The sequence below is a fragment of the Rissa tridactyla genome, chromosome 7 (genome assembly GCF_028500815.1).
Source record: "Rissa tridactyla isolate bRisTri1 chromosome 7, bRisTri1.patW.cur.20221130, whole genome shotgun sequence".
Classification (NCBI taxonomy): Eukaryota; Metazoa; Chordata; class Aves; order Charadriiformes; family Laridae; genus Rissa; species Rissa tridactyla.
This window is the reverse complement of record NC_071472.1, coordinates 13,825,394-13,851,315: the sequence shown is the minus strand read 5'-3', so window position 1 is coordinate 13,851,315 and position 25,922 is coordinate 13,825,394. Positions and strand designations below refer to the sequence as shown.

Here is a 25,922-nt window from a genome sequence, read left to right as displayed (position 1 = left end):
TAGTACCTAAAAATTAAGAAAATGGCTGGAGTGGAGTTAAGAAACACAAACACATTCATGAGGTGGCTTGTGCATGCTTGGAGTCCAGCGTACGTGTCCAGGTCATACAGCTCCTGTAGGACCGACGGGGATGTTTTCTGTCCTGTCTCCTCTCTGTTGTAGGAGAATGCACATGGCAAATCTTGTGGGAGGATGTGCTATGGAAAAACCGTATTCAAGGTTTAGTTGATATCAGTTGGCCAGATTCCACTTCAAGAACAAGTTTACTGCATTCCCTGCGCTCACTTTATTGGCATGTATGGGGCTGGGTTTTGATGTAACTGATCGTGGTAGCTGATAGTGAAACCAGGAGATTGTGAGCCTTTTGATGATTTTTTAAGCTGATACTTGGGGGGACGGGACAACACCTTTACAGCATGGCAGGAACCTGGGAGGTAGCAGCTATCCCTTTCCACCCTCTGAGCAGCAGAAGGACCTGCACCATGGTCTCCCCACTGCTGAGCGCCTGCTGTTAGATGAAATGTGAGAGTTAGGCTCCACCACCACCTCCTGCCCTTTCCATGAGCGCAGCAGGGCATCAGTGTTTCTTTCGTACAGGTGGAGCCTCCTCACAGCAGAGGTATTTCTTCCTGCCGCATCTCATTTTCTCTCTCTCTTACACCTCTCCCTACCCCCCTGACACGTGCCCAAGTCACTTATAACAGCACCTGAGTGCAGTCAGGCATGCCTGAAAAAATATGTTAGGGCTGTATGAAATGCACTCACATTGAGATTTTTGAGTTTAAGTCTCTCTGAGAAATAAATGTGTGTTCCTAAAGCCTGTAAGGGCCTTTGAAATATTTTTCCGTTTGATCCCATAAAGCATCCCGGAGAAGAATTTGACTTATTTCTCTTCTTGCACCTTCATGAGAGTCTTTCCTAGCTTGGTTCTGGAGCTACTTACATGGCTTTTGATTTGCAAACCAGCTGCAGGACATGTTACCTGCTGATTGAATGCTTCATCTGAAAGCTTCTTAAGATCCCACAGAGTAACCACACATCCCAAATTACTACTGGTAGAGGAAAGCTTACCAGAGTGTGGTTAATATACTAAAAATAGGAAAGTTTCAAGCTTACAGCTGCATTAGGGCGATGTTCTTACATGTGTATTCTTGTTTGAGACTATTTGTCTTCACTCTGAGATAAAACATTTGATTTCATAGGCTGTCTTTCATCCCAACTCAAGTGCAGTACGATATTTTACAAGAGAAAAATGCATTGTAGATGACAAAAAGCAGGGTGTAGAAAGACAGGGTGGTGAAGGAATTAACGCATTCAGTCATCAAATCAGTAAATGAAAGGAAGATCAATCTAATGGGGATTAGCAAAGAAGGAGTGTAGAAGAGATTTGAAAAGAAATGACGAGCTGATGAGGCAGAGGGGCATACAGAAAGTGATCTAGACTACAGAACTGTTTTTAAGTCTCTCCCTATTCAGTAAAATGCTAAGTATGCGCTTAATTAGAAATATCTCCTTAGGTCTGTTGACTTCAGAAGAACTTAAGTGCATGTTCACATACTGTCCTGGAGAGAGGTGTTCTTCTGAAGATGCCATAAACCAGAAATGTTTACTAAATCCCATTTGTGTATTCCTGCTGTAAAAATAGTTCATATTAGAGATTTTTCATGTGACAATATGGACTTGGCAGTTGACTTCAGACCTGTTACAGTAATGGAGTATTTGTTGGTATTTTCACGAAGGGCTTCACTTCAGTAACGTTTCTTTAGATAATTTTGGGAAAGAAGAAGTCAAAGCCTAATGAAGAGGGACTACGGCTCTGTGGTTACTTCCACATAACGTTGCTGTGAGTCCAGCACCCTCACAGAGATCCTGGGGCAGATGTCAAACAGACCAACTTGGAGGAGCCTAGTCACACTGGTACCATGTGGACAAAATGTCCTGGTGTTTTCTTCCTAGCAAGAGCAAATTTTCAAGGAATTAACAGTGTTTGAGGTGCTGCTTCGAGTAACTGATCACTACTCAGGTCAGACAGTGTGGTGGTCCTGCTTGTTTGAAAAGATGCTCAAGGAGCCGATGATGTTTTCCATTCCTTGGAAGGAACCAAAATGAGATTTTTGCTGCCGTTTTACCCTGATCATGAGTCACACATTTTGTCATGGCATCTTGTGGGGGTCAGGGTATGAGAGTTAGTGTATTGGTAGGGACTAGGTCAGGGTGCATAACTCTATTATCTGTGGACCAGTGGGAAGGATTTTGCAGTTGGTTCCCAGGGGAGATATCATATAAAAGTTATTTCTAGCTTTTTCCCTTTTTTCCTAGTCCTCCAGCCCAACTGTTTCTCTGTAAGAAGTAATGCCAAGAACTGATGAAAAGCGAAGTATCTGCAAAGTTTTATCTAGTACATTTGAACTCTTAGTTATTACCTGTTTGTATATTATTTCCAGTAGAAGTCTCTGAAGAGAAATGTTCATAGTGAAATCATTGTCAGCAGACCCCAAACCACTTGATTCGCTTGAAAAGAATAAAAGACTTCCAAACTCCAAGTAAATATCTAGCCATCTTCGAAAAAGAAATCGTACTTGTACACATAACCAAACCAATTTTCAGGTTAGGTCAGGAAAGTTCAAACTCTCCCTCGGGGCATGCAACGATGAGATGACCAGAATGTAAGAGACTAAAATGGAATTAAGCCAGGTTAGAAATTTTACAAGCCGTGTCTTTTTAAGAGTCCCACAGGACCTCAACCGAGGACAAATGTGCTGGACTTTTGGGCATTAGCGGATGGGAACGATGGCTGCTCCGTATTCCTCACCAAAGCATTGTCACGTGGCATTGCCTAATGAGTCAGAGGGAAAGGCACTCTCCCACCACCACCACTTCCTCCATGTCCTGGGATTTTCTTTGCAAGTCATCTATTCAAGGCTTGGCTAGGTCTTGACCTCTCTTGGCATGTGAGGTCTAAACCTGGTATGACTCCAGACTTGCCTCGACCACGTCTGGTTTGAATCCTGTCAGTGCTGAGATGAGTGTTACCGCAAGAATAAGAAACTCTTCAAAGAGCTGTTTGTTTGTTTTTTTAAGAGCTGGTTTCTGCCAAATGTGAAGAAGGTAGGAGCGCTGTGAGCTGTAGCTTCTTTCCCTTCAGGTCCTGAAGTGCTGATGGTCCTCCGGATCCTATCAGCCTGGCTTCTCCACGCTTGATCTCTGTGGAGCAGGGTTTGCATTTCTGGTGAATTATGTGACAGTTTCTGATAAGGACAGACGGTGAGCAGAGACTTGGGCTTGGTTTGCACACAGATATCGCATTGCTTCGGGTATGTCACACTGGTGCAGCACATTGGGTGAGTAACCTTTCCCAGGGGGCCTTGGGGAGGAAATGGCATGAACTGAGGGACAGAAAATTCCTCAAGGTGCCTTGTGCTGAAGAGCAGATCACGCTTCCTCCCAAAATTTTGCACTAGATGCCGTGGTTTCCTATCCCTTCATTTGTTTTTTGACTGTCTTGCCAAACCGGCCTTCACCCAGACTCTGCTTGCTGTGATTGATTTCATTGCTTTGCCATTCATAAACCCAACCCCAGCCCTACCAACTCTGTGTTCATTGGTGGCTTTTCTCCCAGGCAGGGCAGTTTTGTGGTTCACATGTTCAGCAGCAAAATTGCTGCAATCTATGACCTTCCAGTGCAGTAAGGATTTGTGTGTACGTGTGTTTGTGCGTGTGCAGTCTCCCTCACTTACCAGTGCAAGGTCTCAATCTAATCTCCTCCTCCCGTTATCATCCTCAGTGGGTGAAAGCTAATCTCCTTGCCTACAGTGCATCGTGGTCTGCATTCCCCCTGATTGCATTTGAGTTTCAAATGAAAGAGCCTCTGGAGTCCAGGAGCAAATGTTTGATTAAAATGAAAGTGGAGACTTTTAGAAGCTGTTCTTGAAGGCTGAAGGTAGAAGATAGAAGATAGAGATGGTGCAGCCAGGGAATCTGGCATTGTCAGGAGTGGCACAGGAGCTTGACAAATATGCCAGTGAAAATCCATGGGTTCAATAGCATGAGCTGCATTTGTTGTTCTTTTTTGGCTCGTTGAACTTTTGTCCTGCTCTGTTGAACGGCAGAATGAGAGCTTTCAAGCGGGACTTGTGTAATTAAAACTTTATCTCCTACCCATAGGTCCTTAAAACTCTTCTTGTACTTGCTCTGTCCCTCAGATACGCTATGACTGATGTTAGAAAATGGCCTGTGCCCTGTTGCACCTTTTTTTATTGGCTAGAAGCTCTTTTAATAGCAGGCGTGGCGAATGGTTGTATCAATCCTTACACCATTCATGAGCACCAAATGTGTACTGCAGTGCTGGGCAAGAATAATTATTTTGCCGTTTCATTATGAACAGCTTTAAAACTTGCACTGTAATGTGACGCGCATAAAGGGAATTGTTAATATTTGAACCTCAGTTCTGGATAGTTGGATTTCCTTGGTTACTAATAACAACATAGATTATTTAAACCATAAAATATTTTTAAAATCCGCTTTATTTCCACCCGTTATGTCCTTTGCTTATTTTAGCAAATCAAGCAGCAGATACAATTAAAAAAACCCCAAAATATGCAAAGGGCAGGACCTTAAGTCCTATTTTCAATGTAAACTCTGAGACAGAAGTATTTAGGCATCGAAATCCCACCAGCAGCCTCCCCCCACGATGAATGCATGTAGGAGCTTACACCCCCTGAAATCAACTTGGGCCGCAAAAGATACTTGAAGGTGCAAAAAGATGACTGATGGGACTTTGAAAAGCTGCTACCACACGGAAAACCTCACTGCTGGGATTTCAGCATAGCTTTGATTTCCAGGTTTGGTTGGTTTGTCACTGTGTTGTCTAAACAGGTAAAATAATGCACTGCACCTGAGCGGTTCTGTTTTCTCATTCCCAGACCACAGTACAACATCCCTGTGTTTGCCTTCTCCAAAACTGGAGAGAAATGTTTAAATAAAATCTTGTGCTGAATTATTAAAGCCACTGCAAATGTTTTCATTAAAATTTGAGTATGTTTAATATCCCTTCTCTTGAATTTTAAATAGAACCAATACTTGGTGACTTAATTACCCAGCAATATCTCTTTTTTAGCTTTTTACCTTATATTAATGAAATTAGTGTATTTACATAGTTCCAACCTAAGCACATCTCGTTTTACTGACTAAGTGCATCATTTAAAGGGCACACGATGTTAACACCTTTTGGCTCGCCTGAGACTTTACATCATGCTGCACACCGAATCCCATAATGAACTATATCCTGTGTGAAAAATAAATCTTTTTCTCTATCCTTCCTGATAAAATGTTTTTTTTAAAAAAACACCATAAGTCTCTGGACATTTTAAACCATCCCCAAAACATGCCTGCTTTCTTTGAGGTAATATTCAGTCTACCTGGAGTATCATCTCAGAAAGACTTTGGCTGCTGTTGAGGAAAGCGATGGCTATAATGCGTGAGTTGAGCACCTGCAGTTGGGCATGCAAAGAGAGCAGCTGCCTCTTCCTTGGCTCTGCGTAGTCTGAGAGCTTGGCAGAGTGTGTAGAAATGGGGCTGGAGGTCTCATCCCTCTCTTCACTTAGATGCCATAACCGGAGCATAAGCTGGCGTTTGGTGAGTTGCAAGAAGGGTGGGTTCTGAGGTTTGCGGAGTGATGAGGAACCTCCTGCTTCTGCTCCCGGTCCAGCAGTATGGACCATCACCAGAACTGTTAGCATGAGGAAGATGTCTGGGGACCTTTGCCAGCACTGATGATGTAAAAGAACCCCTGTTTTCAGGCAGCCCCCCACACCCAGCTGCGATTCCCTGGAAAGAGGAGAGTAAAGAGTAACTGTGCTTCTGCCATTGCTGCATTTAGGAGAGAAACAGCTTCAGCGACTTTACGTCGACTTGGTGTCAACCTGGTGCTTTTGGGATTTCATGCGACATCTGAGATTGGGTTGGGATTATTTGAGGCTCAGCTGAGGACCGGAGGTACTGAGTTTCCTATCTTTACCCAGATGAGCTTAGTGCCATGCTTTTACCCCAGCTGAAGGAAGGTTTGGGGCATCTAAAATTGGTGTGGGGGCACCATGCAGGCAGAAAGGCAGGTGAGAGCGGTGGCCAGGAGAAGCGAGGCCGTGGCACAGCCATGAAGGACGTGGGTCCCTGGAGGGTGGTGGCATGGCGATGAGCTGTGCTGTGCCAGGCTGGCGAGTGCCAGCCCGCTGGGTGCCAACACAGCCACAGCAGATGCTCAAAGGCGGGCTCTTCAGCCCCAAAAGGCCGCGTGCGGGTGTGTATCGCTCTCCAGCTAAGACAGCAACAACTCTTTGAAATGTTTCTCTGTCTTTGCATTTACAAAAACTGGATAAGCCTTTTTTTAAAAAAAATCTGATAAGTAGCAGGCAATTGAATTAACCACTGTTGACTGTATTGCTGTCTCTTAACAAACTCCATCTGTATGGTCTCCCTTTGTAGACACAATTTTATAACTTAATTTCCCTACCAAAACATCAGTGTTTACTTAGTAAGAAATCTGTTCTTTGTCAGCTTAAAACAGTGATTTCTTTATTACCACTCTGCGCAAGGAATGACAGCACAGAGTTGGCACTGGAGCAAGTCTGGTTGAGTCTACAGCGTTGTAATGGAAACAGGGTGAACCGAGGGTCAAGTATAATGGGATTTGTATACAGAAATGTGTCTGCATAAGGAATAGCTGTGTGAGATAAGAGAATGAAAGATGAGACCCGCAGGTCTCCCTTTGCGTGGCGGCGGGAGGGAGGTGTCACCGTAGGTATACGGCGCTGCTGACATGGGGTTACCTCCGCGCCGGCGTAGCAAAGACGCCTAAACCACGCAGGCGTGCTCCGGTGCTAGCTGACGTCGGTGGCTGTTGGATGGGTTGGGGCAGTGGTCGGTGATTACTCTGAGAATGTCTCGTATATAATTTTTATTGATTTCGGGAAGCATAGAGTCAATGAGGGGTTTGAAAGCTATTGCAGTCTGTGGCCTCCCTAAAAATTTTCCAGCAGGGTTGTCAAACGTGGTATAGTCAATTTAGCCCGAATAACAAGAGGCTTGCAGTGGTCTTTTGCTATCTTTCACAGCACCTGAAGGAGTTTTTCAGTGATTCCCAAGGGTTTTGCAAACCACAGGTTGGAAAGTACTAGCGTAAACTTTCAGCAGTAAACAGCTGGGGAATATCACATCCCTGTTCCTTCCTTGATAAATATGTTACACTTTCCTGTGTTATTGGAAAACAGGAAAAATAGGAGAGCAGCTGTAGAGAATGACACCAACGGATCTGGGAGCAAAAGGCTTTTGGAAGGAAGGCTTCTCAGGTAGTATGTGGCTGATGAGATATAAAACATCCCATCCATGAGCTGATGATCTGTGGGGAGAGGGGAGCATCCTGGCTCCTTTGAAGTCTGTTGGATTGTACAGTTCAGCAAGCAGTGCCGGCGTTTTACCGCAGGACTGGGCTTCCGTTTACTGCGTTTAGTTTCTCCTGCTGTAGAGCCTTTCTCAGTCTGACGCTGCAAGATAGAACTGGCAGAGAAATGCCAGTTGTTTATCGCAGTCAATCGTAGAGAGAGATTCAGCTTTCTCTGAATTATTCGTGTTCATCATTTCCCTGTGGAAAATCCACTCCCAGCTGAACATCGTCCAAATTTTAAAAACATCCGCGTTTCTTTCTGGTTCACTTTCTAATGATTTAAAAAAAGGAAAGAACAAAAATGATAGGTTAAAAAGAAGAAATTAGAATGGAAGAGCTAACTTCTTATTAATTCTCTTCTTTCGTAGAGAAAACTCCAGACATTTCCAAGAGAAAAGCTTGTTTGGAATGAAAAGGCTTTTCTCCCTGCAGTCATATCAGTGGAAAACTTTTACCTAGTTCTGCTCTTCACCATATAATTGCTTGCTTTTCAGCATACTCGTAGCAAAGGAAAGGATGGTTAGATCAGCCAGCCTGCTGGATCAGATCTTACATTACATCTTGAGCTCTTTGAGTGCCATTAGCATTTCCTTTTAGAAGTGAAGAAATATTGACAGTTTGGTAGGTTATCTCGCATTTTACTGCACGTTAGGGCACTTCAAAGTCTTTATGTAGTGATGGGAACTGTCATGAAGTAGATGTGAAAAGGGCCTTTGGTCCAACTAAACCTGTCAGCAAGAAGATTTAGGGCAGATGGTTATTATTAGAAATCAATGTATTTATTATATATTGTTCAGGAATATTTCCCTTTGGAGGTTACTGTGAGTGCTGTTGCTGTTTAAAATGTGTCAAATGCCAGTAAAATTAATTCCCGCAGAAAACCCAGGGAGCCCCGACCAAAAGCTTTGCTATTATAGGAATGCATGTCTTTTAGTTCTTTGTGCTGTGATGCACCAGAGGCAGGTACACAGGCAGCACGCCAGCAGCGCGCCCGGGGTGTGTGTACGTGTGTGAGCGCAATGTGTTCCTGTGTGACTGTCACAGCCACCTCTACATACAGAGCTCCTCTGACGGCTGTGTCTGGAAAGGCTTTGTAGAGATCTGGTGCTGTACCTGTTCCCATTTCTTTTTATTCCCCTTTGTTAACCACGGTTTTCTGGTTGCATCCAGTGGGTTACAACAGCTTACTGCTGCTCGGAGCAAGCACAACATCTTCCTAAAGCCTGAACACTGGCAGTACTTCAGAAAAGAGAAGTAGGGCAGTTCAGGCTTTTTATAATTAGTTGAGAGTAAGTTTTCCTTCCTTGGTGTCTTGCTTAGTTATAGGATTTAAGGATCCTGGATTATGGGAAGAGGGCATTCCTAATAGAAAAGGAGCATATTAGCAGCAAAATTAAAGCTGGAAGTCGCTGTCCTGGAACAAAGATTCATTTTCCATTCACCCCGTGATTTACAGCACATTCCAACCAAGTGATTTGGCTATGGTCTTCTGGCATAACATTGTTTGCCCTTTCCCTGACATTTTGCATATAAAGAAAAGTTATGAGCTTCTTGGGCATTCAAGGTACCAGGAAATGCAGGAGTCTACCTAATTTGTTAACATGAAATTATAGATGTCAGACACAGACTCTGTTAGTTAACGTTGGTTAGAGTAATGCTGCAGCCAGTTGATTGTATTACAGTCATGATGAAGAGGAATGGTCCTTTTTTGCTTTTCTGGGATATGACGGGTATAGAGCCAAGGCAGATTTAAAGTGTAATGAATGAATAAGCATTTTCTATGGTTTGCCTGACTCTTCCATGAGTTCCACTGCTGCGATGTTGCTGCCACTGACTTGTCCTCTCCACAACAGATCAGTGCTGGCATAACATGGAAAGGGACTTTTCAGAAGTATAGGCTTTTAAATGTTAAACCCCTCTGTAGCACTTGAATGTTATTTTCTTTTAAGGGAGAAAAGCCCCCAGCCAAACTTAGCATGGCAAGAAGATACCAGGCAGGGATCAAAAATTCAGGTTTCCTCCCCACAGATACACACTTCCCATTTGTTTTCCCAAGCCCAGTGTCTTCACAGCTACAAGCAAAATATTCGCTTGAAAGTGCTAATATCCTCAACATGTGTCCCAAGGGAAATCAATCAGATGCGGAGAAACGGCTGTGTCGCATCCGACACATCTTTCCAACACTCATTTCCCACATGCCCGCACCAGCACAGAATCCTCTCAGATCTTCCTCGACTTCCTACTCAGCTCTGCCATCAGGATCCGGTCGGTATCCACACCTTTCCCATCTCATTCCCCACTGCTTCCCACCTTGCTTCTTCCCCCTTGACATCTGCAATGCCGCTGCCCAGCCCTCATCCCCTCCCTGCCCTGCGCCTGCGGCATTTCGACACCCCAGCTCTCGGGTTTTGTGACGACTGGAATGGAGTTCTCATGCCTGGAGGTTTCAACCTGAAGTTCACATGCCTCCAGGTTTGCGTTGCTCCTTCGGTCTGTCGCTGAACTACTTCCATTGGCACTTGCACTTTTATCCATGCTTTCTTTCATGCCTTTCCTCGCACTCTCCTTCCCTCTCTCCCCCTCAGCTATCTTCCTTGAAGTTTCCCTTCTTAAAATATGCTTCTTCTCTGAAGGCTTTCATCATTAATCTCTCAAGAAACTATCTTAGAGACTCATCTGCTGCGCTTTGATTTATTCGTTGGGGGTTTTTTTTGGCGGGTATCTCACAAGAACTGAGCTGGTCATCCTTCTACCTCCGTCGCTAAAGGAAAGCTTGTGTGAAAAGGTGGGCTTTCAGAACTTAAATTAAAAGATCATGTAAGTAAGATAATTGGATAAAAAAGGATATTAGGATCTGAAACAGAATGTTTACTTGCTTTGATGTGCTTTGGGAACATATGTCTGCACAGTGGGCTGTGTGGCTGATTAAGTGTAAAACAACCCAAGAAAAAATCACCACTATTAAGCTTAAATCAAAGATCTCTCCTCAAGACACTAATTTGATTTGGGTTTGAAGGTCCCGTATCAACTCTAATTTCTACCTTTGATGTCTTGCTTCTTTGTGTGTTGTATAATGGAGGGCAACCTTACTTATTAAAAATTTGCATTTTTCTTCCATTTTAAAAGCAAATATTGATATTGTTGTTGTTATCGTGTTGCAGTTGTGCCTACAAGTGTCAGCCAAAACTAGACCCGCATTGTGGTAAATGCAGCGTGAATACAATAAGAAACCGCACATAGTTAGGAGAGTTTCTAATTTGAGGGTCTGTTCCTGTACTTAGGCTCACAAATTTTTTCCCTCCAAAGATGCTGCCAACAGCCTGTGAGTTTACGAAAGGTGTTAACTTCTGAGGGACCTTAGATGGAAAAAAAATGTTTCAAGCTCTAAACCAAAATACTTTTGATTTCATTGATAAACATTAATAATACTCTTCCATAAGGTGAAATTAAGTCTTTTGTTCCATTTGTTCTTGGTTTTAGATATTTTAACTGAGGATTGAAGTCAGGTGTGTTGGAAAACGGAATGGTCTTTTGAAAGGAAAAATGAAAGATGTTTAGCTTTTTTTTTTAATTTGGAAACAAAGATCCTTTTTTTTTTTACCTGGAGCAAATATGTTAAATTGACCTCATACGCTAGAAGTTGCATATAAGTCTTGAATATGTTTTTCTGAGGGATGGAAAAAAATTGTGCTAAGAAATGGCACCCACCTTAGATTACGATACTGTTTCCATGGTGCAGGTGGAAAACAGAGGAATCGTCTAATTAGAGGCTGTTTTTGTTGCTCTTGCCATCAGTGGCAGAGTTTCCTTTGCCTTCAGTGGCACAAGATTAGACTTTAAGGCATGATTTTTAAAGGTATTTAGACAACTACCATCGCCAATGGATGCACGATGGGATTTTTCATGGTGTCTACCTAAATCCTTCTCAAAGCAGTGCCGAAACCACAAATCCACAAATAAGGGATTTTATATTCAGAGATTTGTGTCTGTTAAGGCCCAAAGGAATTACTGCTGATCTGACATCTGCGACACTGGCCATTCCCCCCTTTAATTTCTACAGTGGGAGAAATTACTCTTTTCTACTATTAAAAAAATTGCAGTTTTTTTTACACCGAGAGTGTACACCGAGAGCCCATCTTTTAGAAAAACATCTAGTTTTGCTGTAAAGTCTTGCAGCAGCGCTGAATTTACCACTGCTCTCTGTAAACCCATCTAATGGGAACTTGCCCTCACTGTTAAAATAATTTTTTTGTGTGTTTCATGCTTTCCATGCCTCAAAGCCATTTTTGAGGGGAAAGGAGAAAACGGGAACTGCTCAAAGAGTGCCCGTTAAATTTCTGCAGAGAAGCTTTAGCAATTTTCGTCCAGGTTCACAGCTTCTTATAAGTGAGTGCACTAATTGCTGAATTAGCAAAGGTAGTTCTGGTTTTCTATAATATTCATATGTGTGGGTATGGAAAAAAGGAAGGAGAAAAAAGACATTATTAATGCCATTTTAGGCTGAGAAAATACAGGAAAAAGAAATAAAATTAATTGTGCTGAGCATACAGAGCTGAGAAAATACACGAAAAAGAAATAAAATGAATTGTGCTGAGCATCCCGGCAGGGGAGGGCTGGGAATTAACAATGATGTCTCTTGGGTCCCCATCCTGATCTCTTCCTAGCGGGACACCTAAGCTGGCATCTTTGACTTGATAGCCCTATATTTGAGCATCAGGTCACTTTACTGGATAATTATCAACTTGTTGCAGTGCCGGGAGAGCTGGGAAGCGTGAGTGATTCCTTGTCGCCTCATCACTGGGCTGCCCCCGCGCTCCCTGGCAGTGGCTGGGGGGGAGAGGCGGCTGCAAGGCAGCTCCATGATGCTGCTCCCGGCAGATCCTCCAGTCTCTGAGCCAAAAAACTGGGAAAGGAGGAAATCTTCGTGAATGATCAAATGCCATGTGGATTCGATAGTTGTGGCCCAGGTTTGACCTCTGAGAGGTACCTTCTTTTGAGGGACCTCGAGGGCTTTAATTCTGAGGGTACCGCGACCTCTCGCCCTTCCTGTTGTAAGGGACTTTAAATCAGAAATAAACAGAGGTGAAGTTGAGGGGCTGGCGAAAGCTGTTTAGACTGAATCGTTTAGCATGAATCCTGGGGCATTTTAGGTTTCCTGCTGGGTGCAGCTTTGGCATCCCATATGTAGCGTGTCTGCCGTGAGCGCGGTCCCTTTTTCGGGCATCCATATGGCTCTCCTCCATCTCATGCAGACTTTGGGTAGTGTTCTGGGTGCACAAGAATTGCAAAAGCCAGGCCAGGTTGTTTTATTTAAAACAAAACAAAAGCAAGGATTTCTGTGTGGGGTTTAGAGGGGATTGTTGGCTTTAAAAGCTTTTTTCTTATAGCAAAAGTCTACCAGGCTATGATACCCCTCCCTTTGAGCAGCTCTGTTCCTAGCTTCCATCTCTGTGTAGCAGCTATGCAGTTTTTTTTTTTATTGTACAGCAAAACAATTGCCTGCAAGTGTCCGTATTCCATTAAGCATATGGAAAAGTATTCAGCCCTTTGTTTTCCACTGAATGAATGTATTTGGCACGTAAGTATTAATTTAGAAGAGTCATGGGACATTAGTGATGGTTAATTGTCCCCATTTTTCTGGGTTTTACTTAACGGATGGAGATTATTTCAGAAATGTGCAACTTCTTTAACTGTTGCATTCATTGCTGGGTGCCCCTTGCTGAGGCTCCAGACCTGCATGCAGTAGTGGGGAGACGGTGCCTCTTCTCCACTGCGCAAGATTTTGGGATTGCTGGTGCGTGACCGCAGGGGGAGAGCAGCATGACAAAAACTTACCTCAAGACCCTGTTCATAGCAGCCAGCACTGGTTTTGCCAGCCCCTGAGGGGTTGCCCAGCCCAGATCCTCAGAGGTGATGCTGCTTCTCTGCCGTGGGACCATGAGGATCCTTTCTCAGTGCCGTGTCCAGCTGTGATGCACCAAGAGCAGCACCTCCTGTGAGCAGCGGCATGGGGGGCAAGTGCCTGCCAGGCTCCGAGGCACAACCAGGGCCATGCTAGTCCACCTCTCTGAAAACCACAGGCTGAATTTTTTTGCCTTGAGAAACTACCAGCTCCTTCCCCCCACACCTTTGGGATGAGACTGTAGAGCTTTGGACAAGCTGGTGCTCCTTTCAGCAAAACCGGGAAGCAGGAAAGTGAAGTGGATCACTTTTCCCCAGTGAAGGACAGTTAAGGAGTTACCAGCTCCTGGAAAACCACCAAAAAACTCGTAGTGTCCCACTGGCAGCGTGTGTCACATCTCCAATGCTGGTAGCTCTCCTCGTGCTGGTCGTGCTCCTCCGCTGCTGCCCCACGGTCCCGCTCTGCAGGCGTCTGGAGCCAGGTAAACAGGGCAAGGATTTCCGCTCTCTGAGGATGGTTATCCACCGCACTGGTGAAGACCTGCTCTGTAAAGCCTTCCGCAGCATGCATGCCCCCAGCATCACCCCAACGCCCCGCAGCCCTTAGATGGGTCAGGTAATGTCTCCCCCCCTCAGCCTCTGTCTCCCTCTGTTAGAGAGTGGGGAAGGGAAAGCCTCTCCTGGGTGGGGGAGGAAATGAATCAGGGCTCGTGTGCTTCGTCAGAGATGCAAATTGCTCTACAAGTCCTGAGCATTAATTATAGAGCCTGGGCTTCTCGCCGGAGCCGCAGGGAAAACAGGCCTCTGGCTCCCATTAAATTTAATGGCATTTGGACACCCAATTCCCTTAGCCTATTTGAAAACCAGAATCCCAGTTTCTTCAGAAATATATGTGGTCAGGTGAAATCCCTCGTCCCGCTGCAGGCAGCGAGATTTTTACAGCGTTGTCTTCAGCAGAGCCGTGAGCTCCCCCCCAGGCGCTGGGGTGTTCTCCTCGTGCCATCCACAGGATCCAGGGAGGGAGCAGGGGGTGATGTATGGATAGCGGAGGTCTAGGCAGGAAGCTCTACGGCCACACTGAGAAACCCAGCTCTGGCACCACGGCACCGTTGCACGGGCTGGGTCACCACACCAAGCTGGAGTTTGTCCCGCTGCGGGGTTTGGGGCATGGGGATGGGGAGACTCGCTTGCCCAGGAGGTGAGCTGGGTGTGGGGCAGAGCCACCTTCCCCCAGCATCACATCACGACTCCCCCATTTAAGCCACTGCCTCTAAAAAGCAGCAGCTAGTTGTTGTCCCTTTGCCAGTCCGGGAGCAGGCCTGCGAGGCCACGGTTGGCTCTCGCTGTGTATTTGCAGACCGCCGATGCGATGGCACACTCTGGGCCTTGGGGTTTAGATGGGAAATAATGCAAGTGGCGCAACTGGAAAAAAGAAGGGGAAAAAATCAAGCTTTTGGGGAGTTAGGAGCAGAGGATCCCTCCGGCCGAGTGAGCCGTTCCTGGTAGGCAGCTACAGGAAGCCACATTATTTTGGGACGTGCTGCGCCACGCTAGAATTTGTGCTTTGCTAGAATCGTAGGTGTACACCAGTGAGAGGCGACCCTGCCTGGGAGGGCTCTCAGGAGGCAGACTGGTGGGAGTACGGCTGTCCTGCTGCACAGATGCAGAGGTGCAGCAAGGAGAGACTTTAAGCAGAGCCGTAAGGAGAATCCTGCTCTCCAGCCTGGTCTTTACACGCACGGTCAAGTCTCATGTTGAAACACCACCCAGGTCTCCAGCTGCATGCATTTTGGGTGAATTCTTGATCTTTTTCCCAGCGTTACCTTTTTGGCCAGGGTGGAGTTTTCCTGTTCTGAGGGACTCCGGCATTTCTGCCCAATTTAGCACAAGAGAAAATGAACAGCAAACCCTTCATATTGTTATACACATTTTAGATGTTGGCCTCACAGTTTGATCAGCGGAGGCTCCGAAGGCTCGTAAACCTGGTAATACATAGTTTCAAGCCTGCATCAAAGAAGTTCACAATCCTTTGGGGAGAAGCTGTGAGTACTGATGAAAGAGGGAACTTATTGTATATGTAAGAAAATTTCTTTCATGGCTTATGTATTAAGGCAGGCTCTGTGGCCCAGGGAAGATTGGGGCTGCTTTTAATTTACATCCCCCCTCACTTATATTAAGTCTTCGTCAGAAGAAAAATTAGTCAGATGTTTTCTTAATGACATCATTTTTTTTAATCCTGTTTCATTTTTTCCAGATGAGGCGGTGGAGATTATTAGAAATGAATTGAAACTAAATCTGGAACAGAGACTTTGATTCACTTCTCCGTCCTCCCTGGTAGAAATAAATTGGTCGGCTCCGTGCTCGGCCGCCTTTATTAGCAGCCTCGACAGAAACCAGCCCCGGCGGCCTCGGCTGCAGCTTTCCCGAGCTCGCCGCCGCCGCGGCTGACGTCATGGCGAGAGGCACCCGAGAGCGGCTCGGAGAGGGACTTCGCTCACCCTTAGAACAAACATGCCATGGCGTGGCAGGTGGGGAGGTTATGAGGTCCAAAATAGCCATGCCATCATAAGTTTGTCTTTCAGTGCCGTAAAAGAAGACAGGCTCGATGCTGGTGGGTGTTCCTCCAGCGAAACCCCGGTCTCGCTCCGACGCGCGCGCGCGTGTGTGTGTGTCGGTGGCAGTGCATCTCCACAAGTCCTTCATATCTGATAGGTTTTCACTGCCTTGTATTTCACACCAGTGAGCCGCGGAGCGCATTGCTACAGGAGAGTACTTTGAACTATAAATATTTTAAAAGGCATTTAATTTACTACCCATCAGCAGAAAGTGTTCAAAAAGCCACAAGGTTTACTAATTTATCAGAAAGACATAGAAACACGCGGAAGATCAAACAAAGACAAACATGCTCGTAAACTGCTGAATAAGTCTGCAAAGCTTATATTACATTTCTGTGTGGTTTTGTTGATATGCAAGTATTACAAATAAATTAAAATGCACCTGAACTGTTGATAAGGCAGGGTGGGACTCAGATCCTGAGGTGCAGGTGGCATGTCTAAACTGCTCAGACCCTCGTGTTTGTGGTTGTCTGTGCATTTTGAGACGGATCTTACATGCTCTCGCTAATGGCGTATTTGGATATTCTTAGGGAAGGACCTTTGTAATACCATCCCTTAGCTCAGCCCACGTCCCAGATCCCTGACCTCTGAAACCCCGAATCCCCATGGTCTCCCATGCCCGGGATGGAGCCCCACGGGGCCCCACATCCATCTTCCTCAGCCTGGCCAAAGCACCCAGCCAGGGATGAATGCCGTCCCTGCTGTGACCTGCGTCTCCACACCAGCTCCGCTTCCACAAGTCTGTGAGTACAGAGAATGCTAACGCAAAGCAGATTTTGCCCTTTCGTTTTGCCTAATGACAGTTCTGCCTCTTTTGGTGTCTAGCTCAGATTTTCTGCTTCTCAGGTCAGGGCGTGTAACTTTTTCTCCCCTCCTTGCACCCTCTGCACTTTGTCTAAGAGGCTGAAGGGTACAGCAGCAGACGTGCCTGGGAGATATCCGTACACTTTCTCCTCCATCCTTGCTCACCCTGCAAAAACTGCTCGAGTGCTGAAACATGCCTGTGACTCTTTTTTCTTACCTGCTGAATCCCTCAGCGTTTACTGGCTTCTTTCTCAGGTAACACTTGGCCTGAGGAAGATCTGAGGGATTTAACAGAGACGGCCCCCCGAAAGCATGCAATAAAACCTCTCCTGAACTTTTGCCCTCTGAACCGTACCACCGACCTGTCAAGGAGGTTTGTGCAAGCCGTGATGGACGCAGGCGGGGAGGGCTGCTCCGCCAGCGCTGGCTGAGCCCAGCAGAGCACGGCTCACCTCAAAATCCTAGAAGTGATCCTTGCGCCGTTTACATCCTTTCACAGGCAGCCCTGTCCGGGGCTTTGTCTGCACGTGGCAGCACTAAACATCTGGATGGATACCCGGGGACAGCAAGGAGCTTGCAAACCCCGAGTTTGCCTCGAACGTCTCCGTGTAGCCAGGCTCCCCCTGCGACAGGGTGACACCCTGCACGGGGTGACATCTCCAGCATGGGGTGTGCTCCACGCAGACAGATGTGCAGGCATTGCCCCAAGCCCCTTTTCACACCAGCCCAGCTGCAGTGAGCCACCTTGCACCAATACACGTTAGGTGCAATGAGGGTGCGGGTCTGCAGGAAGCTTGCGCTGGCTTCAGGCTCCACGTATGGCAAGAGGAGAGGATTTTCCCACCATGTGCTCTATCTCCTCCTCACAGGCGAAGGCAGTGGGGTGGGAGGGAGAAGGGTGGCAGGCATCTGTGCCCGCCCCGGGTGGCTGCGAGTGACGATGTGTCTCTGTTTCCTTCCCAGGCCTCCTCCTCTGAGCGGCAGCCCCGTCATCTCTGACATCTCCCTCATCCGCCTCTCTCCGCACCCCACCGGGCCCGGCGAATCGCCCTTCAGCCCGCCGCACCCCTACGTGGCACCCCACATGGAGCACTACCTCCGCTCTGTCCACGGCAGCCCCACGCTCTCCGTCATCTCCGCTGCCAGGGGCCTCAGCCCCGCCGACGGTAAGACGCTGTGCTACTGGTACTGCAGCGATTTTGTAGCTCACCAGCACTGAAATTCCCTAAAACCCGAGGATTTACAGCTGCAAAGGCTCCGCGGCTGCTCTCTGAAGTGGGAGAGCTGTCTCTTTTTCTTTTTGGGTGTTTTTTTTTTTTTCCCCTCCTTTAACTACACATTTGTTTTGCATCATTGCACTGAGAAAGCAGAGCGTGAGAATAGCTATTACCGCTGGATCATATTATAAATATTTTGCTTAAAGTACGTTCCTTTCTGCAGCGCTCTCGGCTCTCTTACAAGCTTCCCCGCTCTTATGTCTCTACTGGGAGCCCTGCTTCCCCCAAAGAGGGTCACAGTCACTCCGGCCGCCTGGCCTGGCTGGGATTGACATTGCAGAGATGAGGCAACGCCAGCTGGGTTATTCCCTGTTGGCTTTGTGTCTTGGGGCAGGATGGCTGCTGGGCAAAGGAGAGGGGCCATACTTTATCCCTCCTTTCTCCTGAGCTGCCCTGCAGCAGCTTTTGGGGAAAGCGAGGGCGTGCGGGGAGCCAGCGCTGGGTGCACAGGGAGGTGGTGATGCTCTCCGAGCCCCGGCAGACCCTGTGCTGGGGAGCTCGGGACAAAAACAGCCAAGCAGGGAAAGGGGGAAAAGCACAACTCTGCTTTCACTTGGGGAGGTGCAAGTTGCGACTGACTTTATCAGAAGTGCCTCATTACATGGTTGCAGGCGGCTGGCTCGGTGCCCAGGGAGCAGATAGGGTTTGGGGACCTGGTCTCTGCGCACCCGGCAAACCCCGGCATCTCTCGGCTCCCGATCTGCTGTGGGGACAAGCGGCCCTTCACCACCTCAAAGCAAAGCACACCAGAGAGTGACAAGGCCCCCGGCTTAGCGTCTAGCAGCATAAAACCATCTTCTGTGGCTAAAAAAAACATCACTAGGGTGATGGGGAGATGCATGCATCTTCTTCCCTCCCCCAAAACGTCATCCGAACTCCCAGCCGCCTGTCGCAGAGAGGTCTGATGGCTGAAGTGCGCACGCTCTGCCCCATCCTCCCCTTCCAACGCCAGTTTCGTTATTTGCTATGAAAAAAAGGCATTGTGTTTTGGGTTGCTTTTCTTTTTTTTTTTTCCCCTTTTTTTTTTTTCTAAGGCGGTGGTAAATAAGTTAATGGGGCAAGCGGGTGGGGAGGCAGGTTTGAAAAATTACAGCTGGGAGAAAGTGAGCGTAATTGGCTTTGGCAGCCAAAATGGTTTTATGCTGCCAGACACTAAACCTAGCTCTATGCATTAGACCTTGGCTTTAATTTCCTTGCGCTGCTATCGGGAACTGGGCTGCATTTGTCTTTCCTTCCTAATAGGCAGGGATGTTAATGCTGACAGGGTTACTGCTGCCGGCGGGCTGGGCCCTCTCCCCCCTCCCTGGGGTGCTGGCTGCGTCCGAACGGGAGGATTATTAGAAGGGGGAACGAGAGATTGTTTATAAATTTGCGGAAATGGAGGAATGCAGAGGCCCCAGCTTAGTCTCTTTTGTCCGCAGAAGCACGCCCAAGCGCACGTCACAAGAGCCCTACGCGGGGGCTGGCGGGGGGCGCGGGGGGGAGACGGGGCCGCCAACGTCAGCGCCGAGGTCTAACGTTGCGGTGGGAACCTTCTCCCCATGTTTTTCTCCTCGCCCGCGGCTCCGGCAGTGGCTCACGAGCACCTGAAGGAGCGAGGTCTCTTCGGGCTGCCCCCACCGCCACCGGGAGCCAACCCCGCCGAATACTACCACCAAATGACGCTGATGGCCGGCCACCCGAACCCCTATGGGGACCTCCTGATGCAGAGCGGGGGAGCAGCCAGCACAGCCCACCTCCACGATTACCTCAGCCCTGTCGATGGTGAGTAGTGGTCCGCGTCCTCCCCAGCATGGCTGAAATTGTGGGGCAGATGGATGGGGCTGACCTCCAGGTGGAGGTTGCTATATGTGGTCACTCTGCCCTTCCAAAAACCATGGGTGCTGCGCTATAATTTTTGGGTTAAAAGATTGCCTCATTCCATATATATGTATAAAATATACATGTTGTGGCCTTTTTGGGAGGATGGCATGGGTAGCAGAAGGGCTGGTCCAGCGAACAGGGTGTTGCTGCCATCCCGCTACCTTGGCCACAGGTGACCACAACATGCCTGGGGGCAAGCTCCAACTTCGGCTCCCCATGTTTTGCCTGGTTGGTGTCTGGGGCAAAGGCCGGCCATTTCCAGGCATAGCTTTGCTCAGCATGATGGATCTCTTGTCTTGGTTGGGACCTCTCGAGTCCCCGAGGAGGAAAAAATATGTTAACGGGGAACCACGGTGGAGAGAGCATGTTAGTACTTCGTGGGAGAAAAAAAATTGCAGGAATGTGGTATTTATGCTAGTATCGGGCATTATAAACCCAGAAAATTCTCACTCCTGGCTAAATGAAGAAGAAATAAAATCACGTTAGGCGCTGTGGTGCTGAGTCACCCCTGCGGCCTGACTGCTGCCCTGTTGAGATGTGTAATGTCTATCTGGAAGCATATCTGAGGTCTAAATGATTTTTAGAGCTGTTAGAAATGTCTTTCCTTTCACTTTATGCCACATCTCGTAAGAACTGGGGTTGTGCGGATATTACAGAGGGCAGTTTGGGGATCATTTCTGCTGCAAGAAAGAGAAGTCTCAGCTCGACTTTCAGATCCCGGCTGCTGTTTCCTGGGCTGCCTTTGGATTTGCCTGTGGACCATTATAATTTTTGGAGTGGAGATCTGCATCGTTTCATTACCGCTTCAAAGTTTCTGTTGTTGAGCTTTTAAGATGAAAGACTTTGCGGTCTTGCTGCTTCGTAAAGTGACTGGTTTAGAATGATAAAAGCTGTTCTGGCTGTTCAGTGATGGAGGCTTATAGCTATTTCTAACAAAAAAACAATTTCTCATCTGCAGCTGCTGCGGAAGTTTTACCTGAATAGTCATTTTCTTCTGCCAATTCCTAGATTAATCGTGAACCTGGATCCCAGTTTGAAAGGGAAATCACATGCTCCTTGGTACCATCCTGCTTCTAACACCCAAAATATATTCCAGGCTTCTCCGCTACAAAGCAGTTGGTCAGTCAGACCGCTCTGTCTTCCCTCCAAAGGGTTAATGGCTGTGGTTATAGCAGATGGGTGCAAAGCAGCCCTGCCAAGTTCTCCTCGGGCTCATGAACAAGGCTCCTTCCTCCTTGCCTCCTTATTAGTCCATCTCTGACCAGCAGTGCCTCGCTGAAGTGCCAGATAAACAGCCATTAAGGGAAGCAAACACAACTGTTTTCATGCTAGCGCAGGCTGACTCTCAGCACACCAAGATGCTCCTCCATTGGTTTGCTGAAGATCGGTCTTTATCTGAAGTCATCTGAGATACTCCCCTTGGCAGAAGACTGTCTTCCTTCTTGCCTTCTCCTGAAAACATCTCTAGAGTGAATCACGTATCAAAGGTCCCGGTTTCATGCAGCCAAGCTCATAACCATTATTTACTGCAAAGCCAGGGCTCACCAAGCGTTTATTTTGATCTTTCAGTAAAGCTTTGTTGATGAGTAACTGGAAAGCCTCTTCTGGGCCTTCACATGCTCTGAGTGAGATGAAGACTTACAAATGTCACGAGGATGTGACATGAGACGCTGAAGACTGCTTTATAAGAATGTGCAAAGGAGCAGCAGCCCAGTGCCAGTCTCTGGTCTATGTGTTTGGGTTTATCTATCAGCTGGAGAGGAGAGAGAATTGTGTGTTCTCAAGGCGGAGACTAAATTGGATGGCTCTGGAATGCTGGCTGAGGAACCAGAGTCTCCTTCTCTTTTTAGAAAATTATTTCAAAAATTTAAATCAGCAGGGCCTAAGTAAATAGTTGAACAGATAATGTAATAAAGCATCCTCTTATGGTGCTTTTCTGAGACAAGAATATCAGTAGTATGCATAAACCCCCAGTGAGTCACCACCTCACAGCGTCTGCCATTCAGAGAGCCCTTTTCTTCCCAGGGAGCCCCAGAGCATAAGAACTTTATAAGAATTACTTTGCTGAAAATGCAGGTAGCTCCTGCTAAACCACACGCAGCACCTTCACACATCTGTGATAACAGTGGCACCTGCAAAAGAAAAAGCAGCAGATAAGCATATATTAAAACTGGCCTATTCAGTGTCATGTCACCTCCACACATCTGCAGGTCCATGGGAGCCCTAGCCAGTGGGTATGGTAGTTCCTCCACAGACACATACCTGAGCCCTTCTGGCTGCTGTAATTGCATTTCTTGGAGAATTTCTCAATGCCTCTGCGTTTGTCAGTGTTTTTTCATCCCATCAGGTGTCTAGGATCAGGAAAAGTAATAGGACGTAAGTGTCAGCTGGAGCTTGTTGGTACAGAGCATGCGCCAAGTCTGCTGAGTGTTTAAATGGTGACTAAGCGAGGGTGCCCCAGCGCTGTATCTCTTAGCAGGGTTTTCACTGTGCAGCTAGAAGTAATTAAAACACTGAAGCAGACCAAATTCAAGTTCTACTCACCAGACTGCTGGGATCTTCAGGCCAGTTCCAGTGGAGACTAAATAACCCTATAACCCTTCAGTTAGCTGTCCTGTGTCATTCTGTCATCCAAACATGGACTCTAAATCCGAGAGTGAAGTTTGAATCCAGGCTTAAATCCACTTCCAAATCAAAAGTTAACTGCTTTCCAATGTCACAACATTGCTGCTGGGGCACTTCTGAGACTAATTTACAGGATCTGTTCACCAGATCAAAACAAACTTTTGCATTTCTATTCTAGAAGTGGGTGCCACGTGGTGGATTATTCCAGGTGACAGAGTGGTATCTCAAGAGCATCCCTGGGACAGTAAAGACTGGTGACGAGTACAGATGAACCTGCAGATGACTACAGCTTTCTGAGCATGTTTAGTACATTCAACTTCTTTTTTTTTCCTAAGCACAAGGGCTCCTGTGATTCCCCTCAGCCCCTCAGGAGATGCCATTTGCTCTCAAGAAGAGTGTATCCAGACTGAATCGATGCTTGTACATCAGCATCAGAAGATCTCAAATTACTGTACAAAGCAAAGCTACTTCATCACTGGAGACCCCAGAGAGAAAGGAGACCAAATAATCAGTGAGCAGAGCTGTGGCAGATCTGGAAACAACGCCCTGATCTTCAGAATAAGACTCTCATGGTGAGGGTGGGAAGCAGAGATCATCTTTAAATCCATCACTTCTGTTTGCACAGTGTCGAAAGTGTCAGTGGGTTGTCCATGCTGAGTCAGGGAACGGGGGAAAAAGGTCTTGAGTTCAACTTACATCCAAGCGGTGCTGCACAGAGGTAGTCAGTCAGGTCAGGAGGGCTGCCTGGATGTGTTTGTGCAACCTTACAGTTACCAACAGCAGGGATGACCCTGCAGTCACAGCATTTCATCCAGTTGCAGAGCTAGAGGAGGGATCCCTGCCCTGTTTCTTGCTGCCTGGTGCATGGCAGTCACGAACATCTTGATCATGACCAGCAGTTTAACTGGGAAAAGGCTTTGTTCAGCCCAGGAGAGCCAACTGGCTAGCGGCTGGCACAGTTGCCTGGGATGTGGGCAAATCATCAAGCAGGACTTTATTCCCCCAAGTCAAACAGCAATTCAGCTTCACTGGCCTCTTTCAGTCAGTGTTGTTGGAGCCTTTCTACTTCAAGTGAATGATTTAATAGCCATCGGCGTAAGGAGCAGGGCTGGCAGTGCAGCCCGGTGGTTACTGCAGTCAGCAGGCGTGTGTCTGTGAGAGGTGAGCTCAGGACTCTCCTGCAGCAGGTTTACATGAAGCGACTGCTCCATCAGGATGGACGGAGAGAGCCCAGCCTCACGGCGACCGAGGAAAGAAGTGCCTCTTCTGGGGCTTGAGGGATCAGCAGCTCGGTGTTTGCAGGCTGGATATGCTGGCTCACAGAGGACTTCCCAAACAAGCCAGCTGTTGGCTACTCTGGGCAGACGGCGCGCCCTGTAGTCGCTTCCTTATAAACTCTGAAAGATCTTTTTTTTTGTTGTTTTCTTTGTCCCAGCGCAGAATGGAAACTTGCTGAAATCTCAGAAAAGGTTCAGAGAATGGGAAACAATTTCCCACCCATTTCTAGCCAGCAATGCTGTTTTCCTCCCCAGAAAAATATGTGCAGAAGAGAGGAAAAAGTCCCAGAGCATCCCATAAGCGCTCTGTCTGGAATCCCGCTGCACTCTGGTTTCTAAAGAATTCAATTTACATATGCAAGTTGGGTCGTCTAAACAGTTACCTTGTGGATTGGGAGTAGAAGAATGCAGCCTTGTCTTTCAGCGAGGGTTTGAGGGAAGCATTAGTATTCCTTGAACTGCAAAGCTGATCGGGCCTGGGGAGGGAAGAAAGAAGGGTCCCAGGACAGCGTCTGGTGCCAGAACAAATGTCCAGCATCTGCTGCAGTCTGAGTAAGACGTGTGCTGCCGCTGCAGAAGGGGAGAGGGGAATAAGGAACTGGTTATGCGAAGACCGTTTGTAGTTTATTGCTGCTGCTTATTGATTAGGGGATCATCCTGTGTTTTTATGCTGCCTTTGGATTTAATCTGATGACGGGAGGAGGGGGATATTTCCGTATGCTTTGGGTGGAGTTTTCTTGGTGAGCGGCCAGGAAGAGGGACCGTTTTGATAACGCTGTATTTATCCCGGGGCTTGGCCGGGGGGTGCAGGGGAAGCAGTGGCTCTGGCTGTGTTTCGGTGAGGAGGGGGAGTGAGCCATCTGCAGCCCACGTGCCTTATGGGCTCAGTGGTTTGGAAGCAGATTTCCCCCGATGTCCCTCTGCAATCGAGATCACAGCAACATGCTTGTCCGTAAAGAGATGCCTGAGATTTCCTCGCCCTGAAGGAGCTCCCACTGAGTGCCTGGCGTTTCCTTTCAGGAGGGCTTTGCTGCCGCTATTTGTAATGCAATACAGAGGTCTGAAATCTCCCTCCAGGAAAATCGTCTCTTCTAATGTCCTTCTGTTGGACCACAGCCACGGCGATTGGTGGGAGCAGGAACCTCTGCTCCTGCCTCCCACATGATCCCCGTGGGGTCTGATCTTGCTGGGAGCAGGCACGGGAGTTGGACCACGAGCCGCCACATGTGTAAAAATGAGGGGATGACCATTTGGCTCATCGCTGGCCCGTTGTGGATAAATCTAGATTGGGGAAGAAAATCCTCACCACTGGTCTGTTGGGGATAAATCTAAATTGGGGAAGAAAATCCCAGTTTCCGAGCAACTCGTGGATGTGATAATTAGAAGACCCTGTAGGAAATTGCCAAGGAAATTTTTATCTTTTACCAAGAAATTTGGACTTTCCTCCCAGCTCTAGGCTGGCTGGAGGACTGGGCTGGGACACCTGGCAGACACAGCCAGCATCACTTGAAAAATTCAGCCTTGAATTCTTGCTGGTTTAGAAATGGGATATTTAAACTGCTCCAGGAGAGAAATGGCTTCAGTTGTGAGCTGTGGCATTTACATTTACCCTGCAAATATAATGCTGCTGTAAAGTCAAGCTTTTTCTACTGAAAAGTTATTCTAGGCAGTTTTTAAGTATTTCTTAAAATACATGGGTTATTTTTATTCTCTAGCCTGTAGAGCTGAGCCTATGACAGCCAGCGTATCTGGGTCTGTGCATGAAATGGTATGGAAGGGCCAATGTGCTCCAATTAAAACACCATAAAATGTATCTGGAATTGACTTTTTGTAAGAAGCCACAGCAGGGGGCAAAGGCCTATGGTAATTTTTTTACTGAACTACATGGACTGCCATCCACTATCGCCATTGCCCAGAGCTTTGGGCTCAACCTTTACCGCATCCTTCTGTTCACCACATCGCCATTTTAATCTCCTTCTAACTCTGAGAGTGTAGGGAGATGGGGACAGTCCTTTTGCTTAAAATATCCTGTGTCTTACTTCAGGCCAGAGGATATTTCTCTTGTTGCTTGAAATCTGAAAGAGTTTTGAATTCTAAACAGGTATCTTTAGCTTTTGCAAAA

The 25,922-nt window shown here is 47.1% G+C and overlaps 1 protein-coding gene across 3 annotated transcripts in view; it reads left to right on the top strand.

The window, feature by feature from the left end:
• Positions 1–25,922, top strand: part of GLI2 (GLI family zinc finger 2) — a 197,561-nt gene that overhangs the window by 137,094 nt on the left and 34,545 nt on the right. For 2 of the 3 annotated variants that reach the window (XM_054209748.1, XM_054209749.1), the window contains 2 exons: positions 17,722–17,924; positions 19,608–19,799. In XM_054209748.1, coding sequence (XP_054065723.1) covers positions 17,722–17,924; positions 19,608–19,799 — 395 coding nt within the window. Of the gene's footprint in view, positions 1–17,721; positions 17,925–19,607; positions 19,800–24,296; positions 24,353–25,922 lie in introns of those variants that run through there. The other variant, XM_054209750.1, reaches the window with a different exon arrangement.